This window comes from Equus quagga, chromosome 4, assembly GCF_021613505.1.
Source record: "Equus quagga isolate Etosha38 chromosome 4, UCLA_HA_Equagga_1.0, whole genome shotgun sequence".
Classification (NCBI taxonomy): Eukaryota; Metazoa; Chordata; class Mammalia; order Perissodactyla; family Equidae; genus Equus; species Equus quagga.
This window is the reverse complement of record NC_060270.1, coordinates 92,305,488-92,332,035: the sequence shown is the minus strand read 5'-3', so window position 1 is coordinate 92,332,035 and position 26,548 is coordinate 92,305,488. Positions and strand designations below refer to the sequence as shown.

Below are 26,548 nucleotides of genomic sequence, written 5' to 3'. Positions count from 1 at the left end.
CACAGTGCCGTTTACATTAAGTGTGAAACTCACAGAGCTATTCATAGAGGTTAGTGATAAGAGCTATCTTCATCTATGGTACAACACTTTAATGAGGACCAACCATGTCACTGATCCAGATCCTAAAGAAAACCTCTAACTTTGGAGAAAACATGTATTTCCCTGAGAATTTCAAAATATAGGGCATTAAATAACTATGAATCACAAACAAGCTGGAGGATTTTCAAGGTCACTTTCAATGTCTATCATTTTACTAAGAAGAATACAATAAATTCATTGCGTAGATGAAAATGACATTTATACTACTCAAATATTTGTTGCCTATTGCAGAAGAAACCACCAAGGGAAAATGCTTCCTATTGTATCATCACTAACATAATTCACCCCAAGAAGAGAATAAAATATAAAAATAAAGAACCGATGCGGTAGTATTTGGATATACAGATACACACACCCACATCATCTTTTTGTTTCCTGATTTAACAAAGAAAATGTTCTAGGGAAACCGCATAACTGGTTGAAAAGTCTGGTAATCTTTCCTTCCTTGATTTTCTGCAGGACTTACTGTCTCTATGAATCATTTGGCATGGGTGAACTGTCTTATATCTTTTCATGCACGTATTTCTTGTCTGTACCACCAGAAAGTGAACTCCTGGAAGGAAGTTCCCTGGGACGCTAAGCGCCCTGAAGCTAACTGGGTGCCTTAATCATTGATTGACATGTGCATTTGCAGGGAGGAGCCTGGTAAGATACACTTAAAACTTTTATTCATTGATTTACAAAATGTACAATATTTACACAATTTAGGCATTAATCCCATATTGACATGAACACCGTGAGGAGTCTAAAAATAAATAAGTGGCACATAGGTTAATATACATATCGCGGCTCTTTGCACTTCAGGCCGCGTCACTAGTGGTGGGATGTAATGCAAAGTTTAATGTGGTGGAAAAGTCAGATGGATGACCAGTCCTGGGCCTTCCACCTGAATGGCCCTTCCTTGGCTCCGTCAGGCTGTGGATGGCGAACAAACCATTTTCTTTCAAGAGAATGAAATACTAGTCATTCTGACAGGCACACAGGGTGCACATAGCCACATCCGTGTGGAATGTGCAGTGACTCCCTGGGTGGCAGATGAGTTCGCACAATTGTAGACCTGGTCCCTGCACACCAGCCAGGGAGGCTTTGGAGTAGTCGCTTTTTCGTTAAGAACCAACATTTGGACTTTTTCTCTTACTCAAATCGCATGCAGTACTTGGAAGGTGTCAGTGGAGAGTGACCATGCAAAAAATGGTACTTGTAGATATGTACAACATCAAATTTTCATTGTCTTTATAGCATCTTTAGATGTAGGATTAACCTGTCTCCTCTTTTAGCAAGAGGAATGAATGAGGAAGCCATACCTCCACCCCCCAAAGAAAAACACCATCTGGGGACACATGCAAATGGCATCCTGCAGAGGCAGGACCAGACAAACTCCACGTGATAAGATGGACAAATTTCTTGGTCAGGCTTGGAAGTTTTCCTAGGGGTGGTAATTCCACCTTCCCTTCCTCTTTAATCCCACCTCACCCAATATAACCGAAATCGGAAGGAAAAGGCTTCATGTTATTGAGCTCCTTAGAGCCTCAGTACCTTCATCTGTAAAGTGTAAATACTAGTAATACTCCTTTCAGGGGGCTTGCAGGGATTATATGACCAAACTTATGTAAAGTGCTTAGCATAGTGCCTGGCACATAAGAGGTGCTTAATAAATGTCTTGCTTTCTCTCTCCCTCCTTCCCCCACTCCAATTATAAGCAACATATTGACAAGCCTACAAAACTCTGATTTAAGGCCATTTGATGCAATTTAGATTATTCCGCAGCAGAGTTACCACTGTCAGTTCATATTTGGTCCCTGAGGGGGTCTCATTTTATGAGCCAGAGACATATTCCTGGGTAGGGTAGATGGACCCTGACAACACTCTCCACTTTATGAGCAATGGCTCTACCAAATTTCATGCAAATATGCCCCATAACCCTACAGAGAAACTCATAGTAGTGACGGTCACCACCTGAAAGCTTCTGAGACAACACCACGGGGAAACCATGGGCAAAAACCTTGAGGCCAACACCTTACTCTTGCTCACAACATAAGTTAACTTTTTTCAACACTGGTGCAAGTATTATAGATAACTTTCAACAACCATATATTACAATCTCTACCACTGTTGAAAAATAAGTATTCTAATTTGATCGTTTTGTCAGAATAAAGAATTTTTTACAATATATTTTAGTTTATGCCATACAAAAATAAATATTGTATAAATGATTTACAAGGAAGAAGAAAAAAACGTAACTTGGGGTGCCCAAAATATAGGAAGGATGGTGAAAATTTTACTATCTACTTGAAAAGCAATCATTTAAAAGAATAAAAACTTCCCATTGGGTCTCCTTACTAGTCTCACCATCACTCCACTGGTCCACTTACTGCTCATCCTAGGATATTATGTCTTCTTTCCCTATCAGCTTAATGCTGAATCTTCCCCCTAAAGTCACTGGGGATTTGAAAGAGGAGGAATGGAGGGCTCTTTGGCAGTATGAAGTGCAGATGGAAGATGATCTAGCTAAGCTACTTACTGGGCCCTCACCATGAACTAGGATCAACCTGCACACATCTCTTTCCTCTCATTCTGAAATCCAATCTCTCTCAAGATTAGTTATGCCTGAACAGAACCCCATGACTGAAGAGAACAACCCCAGCCCGCTTTGGGACTCTTTGGATACCCATTGGTGCAGGTAAAATCCAGGATCTCACGAAGCACAATTAGGTGCCAAATCAAGGCCAATCTCACCAGTTATATGAAGAGATATAGCTAGTTTATAGATGCTAGTTCCGTTAAGTTGGGAAAAACCCTTCTTCATCCACCGCTCTCCCCATACAACAAACTTGTATGTATTGCCTTTTTGTCTCCCACACAGAGCAGAGGGAATATGATTCCCACTACTGCAAGAAAAATGTTGGGAAAATTAAATTGGACAATTGCTTACTACTTTTTCAAGACTCATTCAGAATCTCACCGGAAATAGTCCATTCATTTTTGAATTAAAGTCTTAAAATTCTAAAGCTATAAATGAATTCATAATTATATTTAAACCAGTGGTCCTTTACCTTTCTCCTGAAAAACACACATCTACGCATGTCCATATAACATATTGCCTAACATCTCAGAGGGTCCCAGGACCTCCTGTAGCTCACACACATATTCCAGATTAAGAGCCCCAGAGCTCAATAAATGCAGAACTATTTCCCAGTGTGAATACAAAGGTTTGTGGTATAGAACGCAGGGTTTGTTTGGGGGCAGGCTGGCTTTGATGAGGTCTTGAACTTGAAATGACTACACTGAAGCAATGCTTGTTCCTCATGACAAGTGGAAATGCTTGGCCGTGAAGACATCTGTGAGTATTGTGGTTTCACGTGTGTAACTATTGTCAGGCCAACGACTCATGCATGACTATGGACCATTGAGATCCCCAGGGATTGCTACTATACATGACGCCTTTGAGCTGCTATAATGTGAGTCCCAACCACACCCACAAGCAGGACACTATCACTGACATGCAGTGTGGGTGTCCGTTTGTCTGATTTATGGGTGACGTTGTGGCAAATGTGGCGTCAGTTTCATTTCGGGGAAGCGGCAAGTTACAGATATTTCCTTCACAACAGGAAGTGCAGACCTGAAAGAAAGGAAGAACAAAAAGGTGATGAGCAGCTGGCAGGTCTTAGAAGGAGGCAGGAATTTCTGAAGGAACTGTCTCCCTCACAGCAAGACTCAAATGAAAATTACCTGTCCTACAACAGACACCAACCCTGCATTTAATGGGGTGGGATGAAATTTCACCTGGAAACAATGTGGTCAAAATGAAACACCCTGGACTAAGATTCAAGGGACATGGGTTCTGTTTTTGACATCCCACCATGTGGTTAATACACAGTTTTCCAACCTTTCTAGGTCTCAGCTATTCCATCTGTGACATGGGGATTATAATACCCTACCTTTCTCAAAGAGGCTCTTTCCAACTATTTGAGGAAGCTTTTAAGAGGATAACCTTTCACTTGCCAACTTTTCACAGTGAAAGTCAAGTGGCAACAACCCAACTTAAACTTCAATATTTACTATCATTAGAACTATCTGCATAATTATCTCCATTCTTATTGACGAGTTAAAGTTTGAAGGGTTTTCATTAATGCAATTACTCTTGCTTTATACCACTTTATTCATGGATCATAAGAAGGAAAGAAAACCAAAGGATTACTGACAGATATTATTTTAGGCCATGGCTACAGGAAGTACAGATCAGCAGCTTCAGCATCATCTGGGAGCTTATTAGAAATGCAGGATCTCAAAGCTGGCCCCAAACTTAGTGAATTAGAGTCTGCATTTTAACAAGATCCCCAAGTGATTCATTTGCACAGTAATGTTTGAAGAGCTTTATAATGGTTCGTATCCTATAGTCATTATCCTACAGAGATCTGAGTCTGATCGCAGTTGACACAGGTTAGGAAGACATCATAATGTTGAGGAGAGAAAAACAAGGTCAGAAGTGAGTTTGAATTCTGTCTCTGTCACTTACCAGCTGTGTGACCTGAGCACATGATGTCACTTCTTTGATCTATAACTTCCTCCTTGGTAAGGTAGCCACAATAATGCCTGAGAGCCAAGCCTAACTTGGGGGGGGGGGGGGGGGGGGGGGGGGGGGTGTGGGGGTGGCACGGGGGCAGGTTGGTAAAGCCCTTGGGTTTTCTTTTAATATTTCAAGCCAGGAACAAGTAGGCAGATTATATTTTAAAATGTAATTCTTAATGTATTTGACAAGTTGCTTGAAAATTGGGTGTCTTCTTAAGAGAAAGAAGCCCGTACTAACAGTGCCATTCCAGGGTACTGAGAATGGGAGTTGCTCCCAACCACCAGGAAGGCAGCCTGATGGGGAGACGCAGGCAGATTCCAAGTAAAGACCAAGGCCTGATGTACAAGATCATATGTACAGCCAGCTCTGCACAACCAGCAGGAGAGTCAGCGCATTCCCCACTCCAAGCACGAGTCAGACCACCACTCTCTGCTTCTTTCTATTCTCCTTTGAGGCTGCCCTCGAAGTTCCTTTCACACTGAGTGCTTCTATACAGGCACCAGATGGAGTTTAAGGGAAGCAAACCCACAAGGAGATGGTTCTCTCATCACCTACTCAAATGATTCAGTAGCCAAGGGATACCTTCCCCTAATCAGCATCCCAATAAAGACACAAGCCTCACTTTATAGACAGTTATCAAAGCTAAATTGCCGTGGCCATTCCCAGATGAATGACTTGTTGGTACATCTGCAATGCTTTACCATTGATCCCTTGCTCCTCTTCCTTCTGGTAGCTCTATTACTTTCTTCTGAGTGAGGAAAGGGCTTACAATAATTTTCAATACCCTCTTGGTGTTGTGTTTACATAACTTATACTGGTTGTCCTATGCCCTCTTATAAATTTTTATTCTTTTAGAGCAAACAGGAAAGGAAGCATCTTCTCATAATGGTACAAAGACAGACAAAAGCCAGCCTACATGGGGGAGTAAGAATTTGCTCATGAACACTGGCAGGCGTCTGGAGCGGAGGAAGGCTGACTATGTTGTACCGGTCACTTGCTTTGTTGCCCAGACCTTGTGGCCTTCACGCTCAGAGTCTCTGCAGCCAGTGGACAAGCAATCTTCCAGAGGAACGCAGCGTTTGGTGACAGAGATGCTGTTTCCTGTGACTTCCATTGTGTGCTGAGTGTAGCAGTATCTGGTCTCTGTCAACAGATAAAATACATTTTAATGGAGATGGGAAATGTTAGCCCAACCTGCCTGAAAGGGAAATGACAGGATTGTCAACACCACTGTCCTGAAAAGATCAAACAGCACATGGGATGTACACTGGGTTGAGTTCGTGTCCAATCCCAGAGATATCCTTGGAGAGATCCACTTCACCCTGGTAGGAGGAGGGCCTTCTGAAGAACAGTGGCCTCTCTGCCTGTCCTAATCCCCATAAATCAAGATACAGTGGTATCACTCTTTGCCTTTCAACAAATTTTGCCACTGTATTGATTTTTATTTTTACGGAAGGAGAGGTTTGGAGGGATAATTTAGTAGGTGAGAGTCATAGCAATTTTCAGGAAGATGAGGAGGTGAAAAAGTACAAAGAACACAGGGTTAAAAGAAAAGAAGTTAGGCAGGTAACAATGATTTTCAAGGAGATAAAAGACTATAGTAGAGGCTGGGATGTGTGTGTGTGTGTGTGTGTGTGTGTGTGTGTGTGTGTGTTTTGGAAACAGCTATTCCCAAGTAAGGCCAGAAGAATTAAAAATAGATTCATTTTATCTGGAGAAAATGACTTTATCCAAAAGAAAGAACTTCTTGTCAATGAGCATAGCTGGATCCAAGAATTCATTACAGAAGAAAGCTAACCCAACAATGAAGGTGTTCCAAAATTAAGGCGCATCATCTCTCCTGAGCATAATTTCAGGGTCTTTCTAGGATGGCACATGAAGACCAGGATGTGAGTTTCTAGGGTCCCTCTAAGTCTTAGAAGTCTGAAAACTTGAGATTTACTACAAAATTCCACAGAGAATTTTTTTTAAATTTGTAATTTAAAGACTAAAGAAAAATGGCTTTGTCAGTGTAATTCTTTAAGGCCTCTAGGTGGTGTTCAGCTTTCTAAGCCTGGGATTTAGGAGAACGTTCCTGCTCCACTTTCAGATTGAAAAAGAAAATGAATAATTCTTAAGAAATGTCACTGAGCTGTTTTTCATCCATATCTTAGACTCAACTTTGCATGCTTTATACATTCTGGATATTTAGTGGCTAATATGGAATTATGACCTTCTATGATATTATTTATTAGGCAATAAAAGTTACTCCTCATCAGATTCTGTCATAATTTTGACAGCATTGAGCCAAAATACTAATGTCCAAAGAAAAAAAGCTTGAGAATTTTAGACCCTGAGACTGAGCTAATATAGACCACAGTGACACATCTTGGGAATCATGAAAATTCCGGCATTTTAATAATCTTCCTAGACACCCTGACTTGTCAGGAACCCGAGTGGCCTCTGACAGTCTTGCTAAGGGCAGGGACTTTCCCAATGGCGGCACTACTGGTGGGTGTACCTGGACTGAGTCTGCATCAATGTCCTCCCCCAAATGCTGTCTCCACACTGCACCTCAACCAGAATTTTGTCATTGGGACCAGAATAAGGCAGTCCCTAGCTTGCTCAGGATCCTAGAGAGCTCTTTGGGAGAAGGGTAAGTAACGTCACCCTATGAGCTCACAAGAAAAGTTGAAAGTTTTGCACCCGGCAATGATTCTCCCAAAGCTCTAAAATATTTTAAAATTGGAGGGACTGTTTTTCTGATGAAGAGGAGGTGGTAGCTCTCCTCTGATTTCTTTATATTTTTAAGCCTTTGGCAGGTTTTAACAAATGGAGGTCAGTGCCCGGAGAGATGTGCCACGTCTTCTGGAGAGAACTGGTTTGCTTCTTTACTATCAGACTCGGAAGTTTATGGCCATGAGAGGTGCGCCGTTCCCACCCCCATCCCAACTTGAGATGCTCAAGAAAGCAATAAAAACAGGAATGTCCTTATATCCTGTCTCCTCTTCCTGCAGACAACCAGGAGCAGCTGCCCGAGGCTTTATTGCTCCAAATGTAAATCTGAGCAGATAAGATCACACATTTATGGAATAAGTAAATCATTACATGGTTTCAGTTTTGGAAATTAGGTTTGTCCCCCAAGTATTGAATTCTCTTGTTTTAAGTAAGCCTTAAAATAATTGCTGAACTTTGATACAACTACTTTTTATTCATACTTTTATGTCCATATCAAACTTTTTTAATTTGTTAATTGGAAGCTATTCCATAGAATGAAAGTAGAGACAAATATAAATCTTTTTTTTCAGGAAAATAACTATGAGCCCAGTACCTAATAAGCCAATTCTTGCCATTCTAGGGGGAGAAAGGCAATCAGTGATGAGGCTGAATAAGAATTTTTCTTATACTTCAACCAAGTACAATCCATAAAACAAAGATATATTGAGAATACCCATTACTTCCAGCAGTAGAGACCTTAGATCTGAAGCAGAAATCCCTTAAAAGTATCCATTCCACCTCTCATCTTACAAAATTCTCATGTGAGTTATGAAATGTTAATGTGGACAAAGGTTCTGTGTTTAAATAAGTTTTGGAAATGCTCAAAGTTGAACAGGTTTCTTTAGCGCACAACTTAAGACAGCTTTGAGTTTGTATTGTGATCTCCAAGGGGATGGGGGCAAGCAGGCACCCAAATCTTGGACTTCCCAAGCAGAACTAGGTGGACACATGTGGCTTATCACTGGACTGCAGAATTGACAAAAACCGAGGTTCAGCGACAGAGCCTTGCTCTCCATGCATTTTGAATAATCCTTGGGTTAGTAATGAGGTTATATGAGAATCAAGCCTGCTGATAACTTCACACTAAAAGGATTTCAAAGGCTTTTATCTAAAAGATAAAAGATGGATTTGAATTTCTACCAGGTTAGTTTCAGCCTCTAAAATCTCATATTCTGCAACTGCATGGTATTCCCAGAGGTTGTGAAACAAAACTCTTTTACTGTGAGATTCACAGGCATTCAGCTAAAATCAGAACTGGGTAAGAGCGTTTAATCAACTATTGGATAACACAAAATATAATTTTCATGAGATTCACAGACACACACACACGGAAATACCATAACTTAGTTCTGAAATCAAGAAAAGATTCAAAGCTTTTAATTTCCATTTACCCACCAATATTCAGTTTCCAATAACAGAAACTGTATTTAAACAAAACATACACAAAATGATTTGAATTAAAAATGACTAACTCTTTAAAAAAAGGCTTTCTCAACACTCAGTTATTCTCTGTGGCTCCATTAGTTCTAGTTCCTTTACAAACTATACGTATAATGTATGTATGTATACATACATATGTATGTATTCAATTCAACATGTGCAAGAAAGTTAATGGGAGGAAAATAAGTTTAATCATAATATTACAAATTATATTGAAAAATAAAAGGCTAGTGGCATCTGCCAGCACACGCCCTGCCTGATTCCCTACTGTGCACTCAGCCCTTCACATCCTGTTAAGCTCCTTCCAGGTCTTCTAAGTGTCGAATCAATGCCCTTCTGCCATATCTGATCCCGAAGGATTTCTTTGCAGCTTTGGGATCTACTATATATAATCTTCTCTGTGGGATTCTCCTCCCTGGACTTCAGAGTTTCATTTTCTGCATCTCTGATCTCTTCTCTTCCAAAACTTTCCCTAACCTGAAGGTAGATATTCCCCCATGTTCTGTTCTTGAACCTCTTCTCACTCAAGTCACCTCATCCAATCTCCACTGAAACATCTTCAGTCTGATTCTCACTCTTGAGCTATAAAACCAAATTTCCAACTGAGAAGTCTCCTGGACATTGCCAGCAGGACCTCGAGGACACCTCATGTGTCTCAAACCAATCACATTACCTTCCTCCCCATCTTACCTGTTTATCTTCCTGTGTTTCTATCTCAGGAAGGGACATCTGAGATGTGGCACCTCCATCTTGGACTAGAAACTTCAGAATCGGCTGAGACTTCTCTTCTCAAGGTGAGTGTCTCCAAGTCCTCTGAAATGTCTCCATTATCCATCTAATATTTTCTGCTCCATTTTCCATTTCCTCAGTGCAGGACCTGTGCACTTTGTCATCACTTCTTGTGTTCTTTGTCTCTGACCTCTCTCCTTTCTAATGCAGGTGCCAACAACCAACAACCACCAGATAGATGACTGAAACCAAGGTCAGATCATGCCACTCACTCACTGCCTATGAAAGCATGAAGACCACCGAGCTGTCAAGGAGCCCTGACTCCACACTGCTAGGTTTATTTGGCCTACCAGAATGGCCAGTAGATGATCTGTTGTTTTCTCTTTGCCCCGGAAGCTGTTTGTCAAGAGTATGGGAACAACAGTGCTTCCCTGGTAGAAGCAACAATTACATTTATAACTCAGAGCTTGGCATTTGAAACTCAGCAGTTATTATTGAAGGTTCTCGTTGATCTAGGTCCCAGACTACCTCGTCAATGCCTACTAGATACCTTGAGCCACCATGCCACAACTTCTGACCATTCTTTACAACACAAGATTTTTTCCTATCTTCTGCTCCTAGAAACTTGATGTTCTTCAAGGCTCAATCCAAATATGATGAATTCCATGATATCTTCTTTGATTTGCCTCCCAACCAGGTTGACAGCCTTTCTTAGCTTTCTTATTTGATTTTTCTTCCAGATAAGGGTTTCTCAACCTTGGCACAATTGGCATATATTTTTTACTGGCTGATTTTGTTTGTTTTTTAATTAAACTTTTTATTTTGAGATAATTATAGATACACATGCATTTGTAAGAAATAATACAGAAAAATCCCATGTACCTTTTACCCAACTTCCCCAAATGGCAACATATTGTAAAACTACAGTACAATATCACAATCAGGATACTGACATTTTATACTCACATCCCCCTCTTTCCTGCCTCCACTCCCTCCTTAACCCTTGAGGTAGCCACTAATCTGTGCACCATTTCTATAACTTTGTTATATCAAGGATGTTATGGAAATAGAACCATACAATACATAAACTTTTGGGATTGCGTATTTTCACTCAGCCTAATTCACTTGAGTTATCCAGGTTGTTATGTGTATCAACAGTTTGTAAATTTTTCTTGCTGAGGAGTATTCCATGGTATGCATGTACCAAAGTTGGTTTAATCATTCACCCATTGAAAGGATATCTAGGTTGGAAATATTATTAATAAAGTTGCTATCAACATTTGTATAGAGGTTTTTGTGTAAACATAAGTTTTCATTTCTCTGGGATAAATGCTCAGAATTGGAATTACTGGGTTGTGTAGTAGTGGCATGTTTAGTTCTTTAAGAAACTGCCATACTGTTTTCCAGAGTGGCTGTATCATTTTACACTCCCATCAGCAATGTATGAGTAATCTAGGTTCTCCTAATTCTTACCAACATTTGCTGGTGTTGCTATATTTTTTATTTTAGTCATTCTGACAGATGTATAGTGACATCTCGTGTTTTTAATTTGCATTTTTCTAATAGGTAATGATGTTGAATATCTTTTCATATGCTTATTTGCCATCAATTTATCTTCTTTGGTGAAGACTCATTTTTTTTTTTTTTTGCCCTTTTCCTAATTACTTTGTTTTTTTAAATGTTGAGTTTTGAGAAATCTTTTTATACATTTTAGATACTAGGCCTTTGTCAGATATGTGATTTGCAAACATTCTTTCTCAGTTTGTAGTTTGCCTTTTCATTCTTTCAACAAGGTCTTATGCAGCACAAAAGTGTTTAATTTTGATGAAGTCCAATTTATCGGTTTTCCTTTTATGGATCATGCTTTTTCTATCAAGTCTAAGAAATCTTTGCTTAGCCCTAGATCCCAAAGATTTCCTCCAGTGTTTTTTTCCTAAATCTTATATAGTTTTATATTTAACATTGAAGTCTGTGATTCATTTCAAGTTAACTTTTGACAAAGGTGTAAGACTTAGGCCGAGGTTCATTTCTTACCCATGGACATCCAATTACTCTAGCACGATTTGTTGAAAAGGCCATCTGTCCTCCATTGGATTGCATTTGCGTCCTTGCCAAAATTAAATTTGGCATATTTTTGAGTGTCTCTTTCTGAGTTCTCTATTTTGCGCCACTGATTTATGTTTCTCTCTCTTTGCCAATACCAGTCTTGATTCCTGTAGCCGTAGCATAAATCTTGAAAGAGAGATTGATTCCTCCCACTTTATTCCTCTTTTTCAAAATCATTTTAGCTATTCTAGTTTCTTACCTTTCCATATGAATTGTACAATAATTTTGTCTATATCTACAACAGTCTTGCTGAGATTTTGACAGGAATTATGTTAAACTTGTATATCAATTTGGAGAATATTGACATCTTTACTACACTGAGTCTTTCCACTTATGAACACAGTAAATCTCTCCAATTATTTGGTTTTCTTTGATTTCTTTCATTAGTGTTTGTAGTTTTCAGCATACAAGTCCTGTACATGCTTTGTTAGATTTATTCTAAGTATTTAATTTTTATGAACAATTATAAATGATATTATATTTTAACTTCAGGGACCACATTAATTGGTAATCTATATATAAAGACAGTTGAGTTTTGTGAGTTTATCTTAATAGCTTATGACCTTGCTGAACTTACTAGTTCTAGGAGTTTTTTGTAGATTTGTTGGGATTTTCTACATAGAAAATCATGTCATCTGTGATAAGGGGCAGTTTTCTTTCTTCCTTTACAACCTGTATGCCTTTTATTTCCTTTTCTTGCCTTATTGTACTGGGTAGAACTTTCAGCAGTACATTGGATTAGAGTGGTCAATGCAACATACTTGCCTAGTTCTCGATCTTAACAGGAAAGCATTCAGTTTTTCACTATTAAGTATAATATCAGGTATAGGTTTTTAATGTTCTCTAGTTGAGGAAGTTCTTCTCTATTCCTATTTTGCTAAGAGTTTTTAATCATGAATGGTGTTGAATTTTGCCAAATGCTTTTTCTGTATCAGTTGATAAGAAAATGTGATTTTTTAATCTTTAATGCTGTGGATTACATTGATAGATTTTCAAATATTGAACCATCCTTGCATCCCTGGAATAAGCCCAACTTTTTCATGGTGCATAATTATTTTTATATATTGCTAAAGTCTATTTTATAATATTTTATTAAGGATGTTTGTGACTGTAGGGTTTTTTCTATACTCTCTTTGTCTGGTTTGGGATTCAAATAATTCCAGATTCATAAAATGAATTGAAAAATGTTCCCTTCTCTTCTATTTTATGGAAGATATTGTATAGAACTCATGTTAATTCTTCTTTAAAAACGGGATAGAATTCTCCAGTGAAATCATCTGGCCTGGAGATTTCTTCTTTGGGAGATTTTAAATTACAAATCTATTTTTCTTAATAGCTATAGAGCTCTTCACATTTATCTATTTAATGTTGGGTGAATTTTGGTAGCTTGCGTTTTTTGAGGTATGGTCTATTTCATCTAAGTTGTCAAACTTACGTTTGTAAAATTGTTCACAGTATTCCTTTATTATCCTACATTTTTCCATTTATTTTTGCTCATCTTTATTATTTTCTTTATTCTGCTTAGTTTTGTTGTGTTTATTTCAGATGTCCTTTTTTCTAAAAATAGAAAAAAAGAGTATTAGGGATTATTGGATTATTAGGGAGCTTAGATTATTGATTTTCCTCTTTTATAACGTATGCATTTAGTGCTGTAAATTTCTCTCTCAGCATGGCTTTTGCTGTCTCCCACAAATTTTGATATGTTATATTTTCATTTTCATTTGGTTCACTGTCTTTTTATATTTCCCTTAAGACTTCATGTTTGATTCATGGATTATTTAGAAGTGTGTTGTTTAGTTTCCAAGAGTTTGATGATCTTCCTGTTATCTTTCTGTTATTGATTTCCAGTTTGATCCCATTGTGTCAGAGAGCACACTCTGTATGATTTCAATTTTTAAAATTTTGTTAAGGTTTGTTTTATGGCCAAAGATAGGGTTTATTCTGGTATATGTTCCATGGACACTTGAAAAGAACGTGTATTCTGCTGTCATTGGGTGGAGTAGTCTATAAATGTCAATTAGATCCTGTTGGTTGATTATATTGTTGAGTTCTTTTATATCCTTGTGGGTTTTCTGTTTAGCCGTCTATCTAATTGTTGAGTTTTGCTGAAGTCTCCAACTAAAATTGTAGATTCATCTGTTTCTCCTTTCATTTCTATCATTCTTTTTCACATATTTTTCAGGTCTGTTACTTGGTGCATACACATTTAAGACTGCTATGTCTTCTTGGTGGTTGATCCTTTTATCATTATATAATGTTCCTCTCTGCCCCTAGTAATTTTTTTTTATTCTGAAGGCTTTTGATTAATGTTTACAAGATATATTTTTTCCATCCTTTTACTTTCAATTTGCCTACAGCATTACATTTGAAGTGAGTTTCTTGCAGATGGCATATAGTTGAGTCATGTGTTTTAAAACACTCTGCCAAACCATTTCTTTAAATTTTATGTTTAGTGTAATTATTTATATGGTAAGGCTTAATTCTACCATTTTAATTTTTGTTTTATGTTTGTTCTATTTTTTTGTCACTCTATTTTGTTTTTCCTGCATTCTTGTTGGTTACTTAAATATTTCTTAGAATTCCATTTTGATTTATCTGTAGTGTTTTTGAGTATATCTCTTTGTAAAAATTCTCTTTAGCAGTTGCTCTAGGTATTAAATTATATGCATAACTTATCAGTCTGTTGAAATCATCATCTTATCTCTTCAAGGGAAGTGTAGAAATCTTTCTCTTTATGTCCTATTAACCTCACTTGTTTACCATAACATTATTTTAAATAGTCCTCTATATACATTCAGAACCACATGAGACAGCATTATAACTTTTGCTTTACCATCAAACATAACTTAGAAAACTCAAGAGAAGGACAGTTGTATCGTTTTGTAAAAGACATATTTTTGCTTACCGTGTTCTTTCTTCCTTTCTGATGTTCCAAGTTTCCTTCTTTTATCATTTCTTTTCTGCACAGAGAATTTACTTTAGCCATTGTAGGGTAAGTCTGCTGGTGGCAAATTCTCTTAGTTTTCCTTCATCTGAGAATGTCTTTGTTTCCCACTTCCTTCCTAAAGGATATTTTCTCTGGATGTGGGATTCTACATTGACTTTTTTTCTTCCAACACCTGAAAAATGCTGTGCCATTTCTTTCTGTCTTCCATGGTTTCTGATAAGAACTTTTCTGTTGTTCAAATAATTTTTCTCCTATAAGGTGTTCTTTCTCTCTTGCTGTTTCAATATTTTTTCTTGGTTTTTAGTTTCAGAAGTTTGATGATTATGTGTCTTTGTGTGGATTTCTCTAGTCAGTTTTATCCCCTTTGGGATTCATACAGCTTCTTGAATCTGCAAGTTTATCTTTTGCCAAATTTGGAAAGTTTCATCCTTTATTTCTTTGAGTAATTTTTTCAGCTCTGCCCTCTTTCTACTCTTGAGACTCCAATGACACTCTATTAAATCTTTTGTTGTATCCCCACAGATCCCTGAAGCTGAGTTCATTTTTTTTTCAGTCTAGTTTTTCTGTTTTTCAGATTTAGTAATTTCTATTGTTCCACCTTCCAGTTCACTGATTCTTTCCTCTATCTCTTCCATTCTGCTATTGAGTTTTTATTTCCATTACTGTATTTTAGAGTTCTGAAATTTCTATTTGGTTCTTCTTATATTTTCTATTTCTTTGCTGATATTTTACTGTTTCATTTGTTTGTTCAAGTGTATTTGTAATTACTCATTGAAACATTTTTGTATGGTTTCTTTGAATCCTTGTTAGGTAATTCTAACAACTTTTTATCTCAGTGTTGGTATCTATTAATTGCCATTTTTCATTCTGTTTGAGATCTTCCTGGTATGACAAATGATTTTTGATTAAACCTAGACATGTTGGTATTATGCAATGACATTCTTGATCTTATTTAAACCTTCCATTTTAGCTGACTTCCTCTGACACAGTCCCAGAAGGGGAAGGAAGGGGTGCTGCCTCATTACTGCTAGGTCGAGGTAGAAGACCAGGTTCTCCACTGTGTCCCCTTTCACACCTGAGAGGGATCCCCTCATGATTTCTGGGTGGAAGTGGGATTTCCAGTTCCCTGCTAGGTTTCCTATGATACCATCCTGGCTGAGAGTGGTAGAAGTGCCTTGTTAATGAACCCCACGTGGCCTCTACTGATGCCACAAGGCGTGTGTGTGGCCTCATTACCACTGGGCACTGGTGAAGTTCTGACTCTCCATGAGGCCTCCTCCAACACAATCTCAGCAGTGCCAGGGAGAACCACCTCATTATTGTTGGATGGAAGTAGAAGTCCAGGCCCCCAACATGGTCTCTACTGACACCATTTGGGGCAGGCCTCATTCCCATCCAGGGGCAAAAAAAGTCTCCTACTCAGCCTTCTCTGACACCACCCCAGGGAAGGTTGGTGTGTTTCATTACAGCCTGTTGAGGGTAGAAGTCTAGGCCCTCTATCAAGCCTCTGCTGGCATGGGTGGGGTTACAATTTTTTTCTGTGGTGTTTGGCTGGGGTAGGGCGGTTATTGCCTAGTTTTCTGTCTTTCTAGGCTGCCTCCTTCTTGGTCTTTTGGCTACAGAGAGAAAATTTTTGTTGAAATTTATTTTCTTGGTGCCTGTGGCCTTTCCAGGTTGCCAGTGTCTTCATCTCTAAGTCTGGAATATATAAGGCAAAAAGAAAACCCAGAGAACTCCCCACTGAATCATTCCATGGATCTTGAGGTCCTTAGCTATTCTGCTTTTTTCTATCCATCTTTCAGAGTCTTTTTTTCTTTCTTTAATGTATATAATGTTCAGGAGTTTTAGTTGTTCTTAGCAGGAGGAACAGAAAAGTACATCTACTTCATCATTTCAGAAGCCCTCAGCACTTCTGACATTTGGGGCTAGATAATTGTTTTTCAGGACTGACCTGTGCAGTTAGGATATTTAGCAGCATCTATGGCCTCTTCCCACTAAATGCCATTAGCACCCACAATTGTGACAACCAAAAATGTCCCCAGATGTCCCTTGGGGGAAAAAAATCACCCCCAGTTAAGATCCACTGTTCTAGATTATAATCTTCTTGAGAATAAGGCCCATTCTTGTTCATGTCTGCCTTCTCTCCAGTATATAGAACAGGGCTTTGCACAATATAGCAGGCACTTAATACATTAAGAATAGAGATGGATGGGTAAGGATACATTTATCTGAGCTCTTCAACTCAAAGTTGAACCAAATTAAAGCATTTTAGTTTAGTTCTATGAAATCTATAACATCTCTTCCATTTCTGGAATTTTGAATGGTATAATCAAATTTGAAAGTGAAATAACACTATATCTCAACCAGAAGTGCAACTTTCACATAGTATAACTACTTTGGAAAATTGTTTGCCAGGATCTACTAAATCTAAACCTAAACATATTCTATGAATCAGCAATTTCATCCCTAAATATATCTCCAACAGAAATGATAAGTACTATAACATTCATAGAAGAACTATCTATACCAAAAAAATCCTGGAAACTATAAAAATGCCCAGTGGTAGAATGAATAAATAAATTATGGCATATATTCACACAGCAATGAGAATGAGTGGACTACAAGTAGGTCTAACAGAATGGATGAATCTCCCATAATATTGAGTGAAAGAAGTCAGACACAAAATAGTATATACTGCATGATTCCATTTCTATTAAAGAACCCAATAAGAGGCAAAACTAATCTATCCTATTGGAAATCATGAGGATAACCATATTAGCTGGCTGGGGCTGCCTTAACAAAGTAGCATAGACTGGGTGGCTTAAACAGCAGAAATTTTTTTTCACAGTTCTGGAGGCTGGAAGTCCAAGGCCAAGGTGTCAGCAAGGTTAAGTTCTTCTGAGGCCTCTCTCCTTGGCTTGCACATGGGTATCTTCTCCCTGTTTCTTTACATGGTCTTTCCTCTGTGTATGTCTGTGTCCTACTTTCTTCTTCTTATAAAGACACCAGTCATACTGGATTAGAATCCACCCTAATGACATAATTTAACCTCAATTATCTCTTCAAAGCCCCTCTATTCATATACAGTCACTTTTAGTGGTACTGGAGGTTAGGACTTCAACATACAAATTTGGGGTGGAAGGACACAATTCAATCCATAACAATATCCTTGGTGGTAGGGACAGTGACAGAAAACAGACATGCAAGAAGCTTCTGAGCCGCTGAAAGTGGTCAATTTCTTAATCTGAGCACTGCTTTCATGGTGTGCTCAATTTGTGAAAATTCATCATGCTGTTCACTATTCTGTATGTATGTTATATTTCAATTATAAGTTCAGTTAAATGAAAGTGAAAGAAAAAAGAATCCAAGATGAAAGAAAACAGACTTATGAAAAGGATGAACTACAAAATGAGCTGCAGTTAAGCTGAATTATTTAAAGTGTACCCTAATAAGGAATTATCACATGGTCTCTGGTACCCAGGCATCAGATTAATCTCTTGGCTTTCTTAGTCCTATCAATTACTGTCCGGAGACCCCTAAAAAAATACTTTTTTCCCTTCTTGTCCTAAGTAAGAAATTTTTCAAGGCAGAAATTAAAAATAACTAAATAATACTCATCATCCTGATTGAGTCATGACTGCTCTCCTTTAGCCTGCAGTCAGCGTCTCGTGAAGAAATTGCCAAACAGATACTTCCCTCTTTTTAAAAAAAGACCGTCCACACCTCTTAAGGACAGGTGACACACTCACTTGAGGAAACTCTCTTTTAAAGCAAATCACTGAAATTCAGAAAGTAATGTGCTTATTACCAGACAAAGGCCAAAAAGGTGGATGGGAAAGCATGTAAATGCAGTGCAAGTAAACCAGACTTTACAGTGGACAGTAATTAAAAGCGGTAAGGCAAAACCATCAAATGGCTGCTTCCTACCTGAGGCCACTGTGCTAACAGAAAACACCTGGACAAAAACACTGTGAACTGGAGTAGGTTAGATGCTCTCAGAGTACAAAAAAAATCTTGTTTAGGTTGCTAGTAGTACTTTTGGTTAAAAAACTGCTGGAAAAATTCTAAGTAAAGAGTAAATCTGAGAATTACAATGCCAGCTGAGATGGAGTGGCGTATACCTTCTTACCAAGAAATGGTAGAACAAAATTAAAATAGTCCGATAAAATAAAAATAACAACAAAAATCTGTGTGAAAGCATAGGCGAGCCACCAGGGCAAATAGGATTGGTGGAGCAAGATACCAGCGAAATGAACGCATTGAGTTGAGCTTGGCATTCTCTAACTGTTCTTCCCTCGAGGCACCTGCTGATTCAAAAGGAGCACAAGTGGAGGGGCGAAGAAGCCAGGCAGAAAGCTGGGCGAAGGGGCAGAGAAGCTGAGCTGGGCCTCTGTCAGTCTCAAGGGGATTGGGAGGCACAAACAGGAACTCAGAGCTTGTAGGGCAGCTGGAGAGAAGGAAAGTACAGAGAAAGGAGGCTGACAGTCTCAGTAAAGAATTCTAGGCTGGCAGTCATTTACTTTCACCACTTTAAAAATGTCATTCCATTAACTTCTAGCTTCTAGTGTTTCTGTCAATACTAAGTGTTGACAAGGTTGTGTAGTAACTGGCACTCTCAGCCACTGCTGGGGAGAGTATAAATTGGCACAGCAAGTCTGGAAAACAGGTAGGCAGGATCCGGTAAAGCCAAAGCGTTATGTGCTGCATGCCCGGCAACCCTGCTCCCTGGGACAGACCGAGCAGAAATGCGTACACACGTGACCAAAAGACATGCACAAGGATGCTCAGAGCATTCAAAACCTGGAAACAACCCCAAGGTCCATCAACAGTGGGGTGGATTCATTTTACTGTACTTACATAATGATCTACTATACATCTGTGAGAAAGAATGACTTTGCTATTCACAAAGCCATGGCTGAATTTCACATATAGAATGTGGGAAAGAAAGGAGTTCATTCTGCATGGTTCCATTTATATAAAGCTCAGTGACAGCAGTCACAATTGTGTTACCTTTGGGAGGTTCAGTGTAATGACTCGGGGATCCCGGTAGCCTTCTGGGGTTCTATTGCTCAACACAGCTGACAGACACACAGCTTGTTCACTTTGTGGAAATTCAACAAGCTGTGCACTTATGATCTGTTCACTTTCTGGTATGTATATCAAACTTTAACAAACTTATTTTAAAAAAAGGAGGAAGTCTAAGACTATCATTTAGCAATATCATCTGAACATATCTCATTACACAGCAGCCACAAGTATTGGATGACATATAACCCATACCTTTTGTAAATGTACAGATGAACTCTCCAGAAAGTAAGGGAAATCCCAGGGGCCAACACTGGGTAAGGTATTGATTTTTTCACCTTGGGGGTCGGGGGGACTGTTAATAGATAAACTATAAGAAGATGCAAGGCCTTGGGTCCTTACGGGGTTTACAGCTAGAGTAGAGATCCCTGTATAGTGGTAGAAACGCTGAAGGGCTTATATCCTAAGTGTAAGATTGCCTAAAAGGAAAAAAAATCCAGCTTTAGGTAAAGTAAAACAAAAAGGTTGTCTGTCTCAGCCTGGGCTCTGTCTGAAAAAAAGTCAACAATAAAGAAGGCTTTCCTGACAATTTGTAACCACGGGGCTTGTCTTCAGTTGAGCTGGGGATCACATTTATATTTCCTGCTTACACCAGATAATGTATATAGAAACAGTCGTCAAGGGACATGCCCAGCTTTTTCTTCACTTTCACAGAAAAATAGTGAGCAGCACAGAAGCTAGAACCAAAAGGATACGTGTCCCTCTATCTTAAGATTTCTCTTGGTCTGATTTTATATCAGCAATAACTTTGAAAGAAGGTTCTGCCTCAGAGGGAGGCATCTGCACTTCATAATTAAGAAGGAACATAAAATCCTTGGCGGCTTAGGTATCCTCCTAAGAATAAGCCTTTTAAAAAACTGTAATGTTTTTGACTTGACATTTAATTCCACAGACTCTTAATAAACACTTATACAGTCCCTCTCTCAAGGAGCTTTTAATCTTGTAGCACAGAGAAAAGTCACAGGCAAAACCACATGGATCTGAGCATGTGACACTCAACTCTTGTTTTCCTTCATGAGTCCCTTCAAGTGCTCCCTCATATAAAATGATTTCAAGATCCTTTCCCATTCTGGTTCACAAAGTCAAGAAAACTGCACAGATTTATAATGGGTGGTTGATGAAATTAAGGTTATTGCAAAGGAAGTGCTCAGGGACCAAAGATGAAACGGAAGCCCAGCAAATGAAGCAATGAGAGTCCATTATGGAGGGCATCTTAAATTCTCATTTCTAGGGAGGGAGTATGGTACCATGAATCTGTAAGTGCCAGAGGCAATAACAGTGTGATAAAGGAGGAAGTACTTACAAACATATTTTGAAACTAAGAGTGATGGGGAACCTGAGTTACCTAGAAGTGGCTGGCTGAAGCCACCACTGCTAGTCAGAGCAATTCTAGTTAGGGCAAGGCTTTCTTGATGCTTATTTGACCAAATGATGATTCACAATAACACTGTTGAACCTGTAAGCAAGCTTAGCCTCAGCCACTAAGTCTCTGTGTGCATCCACATGACTGAAGTTAGCTTTTGAAGATTCTTGAAATTCAGGCCATCCCCTAAGCAACTTGGGATGTGAGCTTATTCCATAGAGATAAGGTTAAATACATGAAATGATTTTTTTCACTTTCAACAAGTTACTTTCACGTCATATGATAATTAAAACCTATATATATCACAAAATAAACAAAAAACCAGGGATGTCCCAGAAAGCTGGATGTCTTTCCATAGCAGCTACTGAGCTGCCCTTCCTAAGCCTGTTGGTAATCCTATAGCTGCTTCAAATGAACTAATAACAAACAGGAAAAACAAATATAGGGTTAGTCAGTAGATTTCAGCAATTAGAAACATTTTATATTTTAATCTAATAACAATGGCATTATTTTCATTATTCGTACAATCTGGAGAAAACCCAGAGGAAAGGCAAGGTGGCTCATGAGAAACGTGGCTGGTCAAGAAAGAAACTGAGCATGGCTTCATCTCTTCTCGCTTTAGTCCTCACTCCTTACCTGATGTCCAAGGCCCCACAAAACAACCTGGCTCCATGACTCTACCCCTACTATTGTTCGACATAAACTAGTTGCCCTACCCAGTTCAGGTCTCTCCAAATCCACTAAACTTGGGGAACCCTGTCTCCATGCCTTTGTTCTGAGTGACTTCCTGGAAGACACACCCTCTTCAACCTTTACCTCTATTACCCACTTGTTGGGCTGCTGCCATCTTTCCAGCCCATGATACTGTCACTGGCCACCTCAGCCCCCAAGTAGCAATTCTTCCCTTAAACTGCCACAGCATTTAATGCCATGTTTCATCTGGCGCTTGCCTGTGTCCTGCTATTTTGACACTTGATATGTTCAGATCTTATCTCCCCAGCTAAACTGCCTGTTCCTTGAAAGAAGAAACCAGATTCTGATCTTTCACTGCATGGTCCCCCAAAGGGCCTGGCATGGTTGTTCTGTGTCATGAACCTGAGGGCATAACTTTCCATTTATCTTTAAAAATTTAAGGACAAAAAGATAAAAGTGGGAGGAAAATAAAAGGGAAAAGAAGAAATTGTGTCAAGATCTCTGATACTGTTAGGTATCTGTACACTAGAAGGATAGATTTGACCTCAAATGAAAGCATCAAGATGGAACTTACTCAAAAAAAAAAAAAGAAGAAGAAAAGAAAGATGGAACTTTCTCTTTTTCTGAGAGGAATTCAAGCTGAGTGCTACTGGCCCCTGGTTTTTCTTTGTGACAGAGACATACTTGTGGACCACCAGACTTGGACTGGACCTCTAAGAATTATGACCCAAAGTCCAAGAGAGCACCGAGTCACAATGCTCCCTTTCCTCTGCATCATCTCTGCTAGGGCAACACTGAGAGAACACTGCCCCGTTTCCTGTACAGCAGCTCTGGCCAGTGGCAACAGTTTCAAAAGCAAATCTGCCAGCTTTGTCCCAGCAGGAACCAGCACAAAGGTTATTGGCTATACAAGCAAATTATCCTGTTTTTGTCCAGAATCACTGTTTACAGTGGTTCTCAAATTTTGCTGCATATTAAAACCACCTGGGGAGCTTGTAAAAATCCTTATGCCTGGCTGCACCCCATGCCATTTAAATATGAATCTCTGGGAATGGACCCAGGCATCAGTGTTTTAAAATTTCACCCCTTCATTTCAATGTTCCGTCAAGTTTGAGAAGCAGTGGTTTAACCAGGTCCATCAGCAACCTACCAAAACGTTCGTTCTGCAGTGATGATGTTAGAAAACTCTGGCTCATTCCGAAATGAGCACGTGACTGCAGAATGCAATGTGGACAGGACTTATCTTTGATTACCCAGATGGCTGGATATCTAGCTTGTGACTAAGCCAATCTTTAGTTTCTCCATATTTTTCTCTTCCCTGTGATCTTTCCCATTAGCATGTCTACCTCCAAGTAAACAAGAGGAATCTAGCAATGACAACACTACATTTCACTTTCTAGTACTGGGGAGACAAGCTCCCAGGTGTTCTTGCCTGTGACTGTTCATTAGAATCACCTGGGATATTTAAAAACACGCATGCAGGGCCCTCATCTCAGAGATGCTGGCTCAATTTGTGTAGAGCTGTGGTTCTTAATACATGATGTGCACACCAGCAGCATCTGCGTCACTTGGGAATGCTTGAGAAACTCAAATTCTCAGGCCCAATCTCAGACTTGCTGAATCAGAAACTTGGAAGAAGGGAGGGCAGAGGGAGGCAGAAATTTGTGTTTTAATAAGTCCTCCAGAGAATGATGATCATGCTCAAGTCAGAGAACCACTGGTATAGGCAGGCACAGGTTCCAGTGATTCTGAAAAGACCCACAGGTGTTCCTACTGGGTAACCTAGGTGGGGACTCATGGGGTTAAATAGTACTGGCTTAGGTAGATGACACTTGTCTCTTAATTGCAGTTTCCATGCTCTCCCAATGTCCAGTCATCCGGGAGACACAAAGTGCCTTTCACTGGGCTGAGGATGAGAGCTCTTGCATTACGTTGAAAAAAACAGATTTGGTGTTGGTGTGTTCAGTCATTTGAACAACTGAATTAGATCAGCAGCGAAGCCCATCTCACCACTTGCTCAAACATTTGTCAATACAATGCTCTGTCCAAATCATCTCCCCATCAACTGAAGCGACTTTTCTCCAAAAATAAAACAGACAATTAACAGTGACTCCATAGCCAAATATAACCTCCTCTTTAATTCAATAGGATAAATGAGATATGATATGAATACGAAGCATCTCCTTCATTTTGAAATGGGCCTTTGAGTTGAAATTTCATGCTTCGATGGGCATCCAGCTCACCCTTCAAAGAGAACTTAATAGTTTAAAAAGCTCAGGGTTTTTATTGTGCAGTGATGACATTCAGAATTCTAGCTTTCATGCAGTCTCAGGATAGAAGAAGCCTCTGGCAAGCTATGTAATAAATGGAGTCTTTATATGAACATCGATTTATACTTTACATAAAGGAAGTTACTATGCAGTGACTAACGCTTCCAAGAGTGGATTACAGGCCGATTGTTCTCTTCTTGTCCTGCATTTGGCTGGGACTGGGGCTGGGAAGTATCTCACCTCTTTTGGAGCTCCAACAATGCTTCACGAGAAAGGGGGCAATCCTATGGATCAGTTCATGTCTCTGAGTCTCTGATGATAAGTTATTGGTGTGGTATTAAAGATCTACTCTCAGCTTTAGACAAGAGAAGCGGTTGAGATGGCAAGCATGCCTCTCTCTCTGCATGTGTCAGAGTCAGCAGGGCTTTTCACTCATGGACAGCTCTGGGGACCCCAATCTGTCTACTGAGAGTTTACCTCGAGGACAATAGATGTCTGGAGCCCATCGGTTGCACTCATAATTGTCTGCCGCCTTTTCACAGGTGAAACACTTAAATCCACCAGGATATGGTGTGGCTACAAAAAGGATCAAGAGAAAAGATTAACGTTTTAGACTGAGCACAGAATCTTGAATTGTGAAGTGAGACATTTTCATTTTTTTAAAAGGATTCTCAAGATAGCCTGGCAGTTTCTTAAAAAACTAAACATGCAACTACCATATGATTCAGCAATTGCACTCTTGGGCATTTACCCCTGAAAAATGAAAACTCACACAAAAAATCTGTACAAATCTTTACAGCAACTTTATTCATAATAGCCAAAAACTGAAAACCACCCAGACGTCCTTTAAAGGGTGTATGGTTAAACAAACTATGGTATATCCATACTATGGAATACTAGTCAGCAATAAAAATGAACTATTAATACATTTAACAACATGGATGAATTTCCAGGGAATTATGCTGAATGAAAAAAGTCAGTCCCAAAAGGTTATATGCTGTAACATGATTCCATTTAGGTAATATTTTTAAAATGAGGAAATTTTAGAAATGGAGGAAAGATTAGTGGTTTCCAGGTGTTAAGGATGGGAATGGTAGTAGGGAGGATTAGAGGGAGGTGGGTGTGAGGCCAACAGGAGGAATCCTTGTGTCGCTGAAACTGTTTAGTGTCTTGACTTGGTAGTGGATACACAAACCTACATGTGATAAAATCATGTAGAAATAAATACATACACACACACACACACAATACACACAAATGAACACATGCAAAACTGGGGAGGTCTGAATAAGACTGGTGGGTTGACATATCAATGTCAATAACCTGGTTATGTTATTATTCTACAGTCTTTCAAAATGTTCCCACTGGCAGAAATTGGGTAAAATATACACAGAATCTGTCTACATTATTTCTTACTTTTGAATCTACAATTATCTCAATACAAATTTCAACTAAAAAAGGCACTCTGGCTTTCCAACAATTTATTTTTGTGTCAACTTATGTAGGCATGTCAACATGTAAATATAAATAATAGGTTCAATCATTAAAAATCTTCTGATGTTTGACCATTCTTTACCTACAAAATTGGCAATTTCTTTGGTTCAATCTAATATTTTTATTGGTCAGATGTGACATGGTTAAGACTTCCTGGGAATGGTAAGTATCAGCTAAGAGGAGAGTCTTCATTGCTAAAATACATGCTGTCTGTGCAGAGGTGACCCTCCTAAGGGGCCTCTCAGGCCCATGTCCAATGTCCAGTGTCCAATGGGGTAGCATGCTGAGGACACGTGGGGATGTGGATGCACTACAGGGTCCCAGCTCCAGCCCAAGGGATGCATAATTCCAAGAAGCCCTCCTATTGATCCCCTGCTCTCCTCACCCGAGTCATCTCTTCCTGCCTTCCTACGAGACCGTCCTCCAGGTTCTTGTATTCCTCGCCCTGCATCTACGCTCAGGTGGGAGGCATCCCATGAGTCATGCTCCAGAGAGGGCCCAGCACACCAGGCCTCCTTGGCATTTAAGGACAAGGATCCACAGGGAATGTCAGGCCTTCTCACCAGCAGTGAGAAGGCTGTGTTACTGGCTGCTTAGCACTAATCATTTGCTTGCTTTGCTGCTTAGAGTGTTGCCTTTCATAAACAGAACTTGTGTTTTGGGTTTTTTTTTTTAATTTGTAAAATTACCTGGCTTCTTTGAAAGCTGCAAACACTCAGACACTTCATCTGCAGGAGCCAAGTGTTCGCCCTCACAGATGGCTGAGCCTGCATTTCCCACTGGCGGAAATAATCATCTCAGGGTAAATTGCTTTGCCCACATGGAACCAATTAAGTATGTTATCAAAAATAAATGAAGGAGTAGGCAGCAGCTTAAGGCCAGAATTATGGGCCAGATATAACTTTGATTTTCACCTTGCCTCGAACAGCTGCCCATCCGTGCACTTTCTTCAAATATTTCATAGAGCCGACTCTGATAATATTCTAACATGAGCA

The 26,548-nt window shown here is 39.3% G+C and overlaps 1 protein-coding gene across 5 annotated transcripts in view; it reads right to left on the bottom strand.

Moving 5' to 3' along the window:
* Positions 1–547: 547 nt before the first annotated feature.
* Positions 548–26,548, bottom strand: part of LYPD6 (LY6/PLAUR domain containing 6) — a 128,396-nt gene continuing 102,395 nt past the window's right edge. For 3 of the 5 annotated variants that reach the window (XM_046657677.1, XM_046657679.1, XM_046657676.1), the window contains 3 exons: positions 24,537–24,635; positions 5,682–5,812; positions 548–3,718 (listed from right to left, as the gene is read on the bottom strand). In XM_046657677.1, the coding sequence (XP_046513633.1) occupies positions 3,551–3,718; positions 5,682–5,812; positions 24,537–24,635 (398 nt within the window). In that variant the 3' untranslated portion in view covers positions 548–3,550. Of the gene's footprint in view, positions 3,719–5,585; positions 5,813–24,536; positions 24,636–26,548 lie in introns of all 5 variants that reach the window. The other 2 variants (XM_046657680.1, XR_006888108.1) reach the window with 2 other exon arrangements.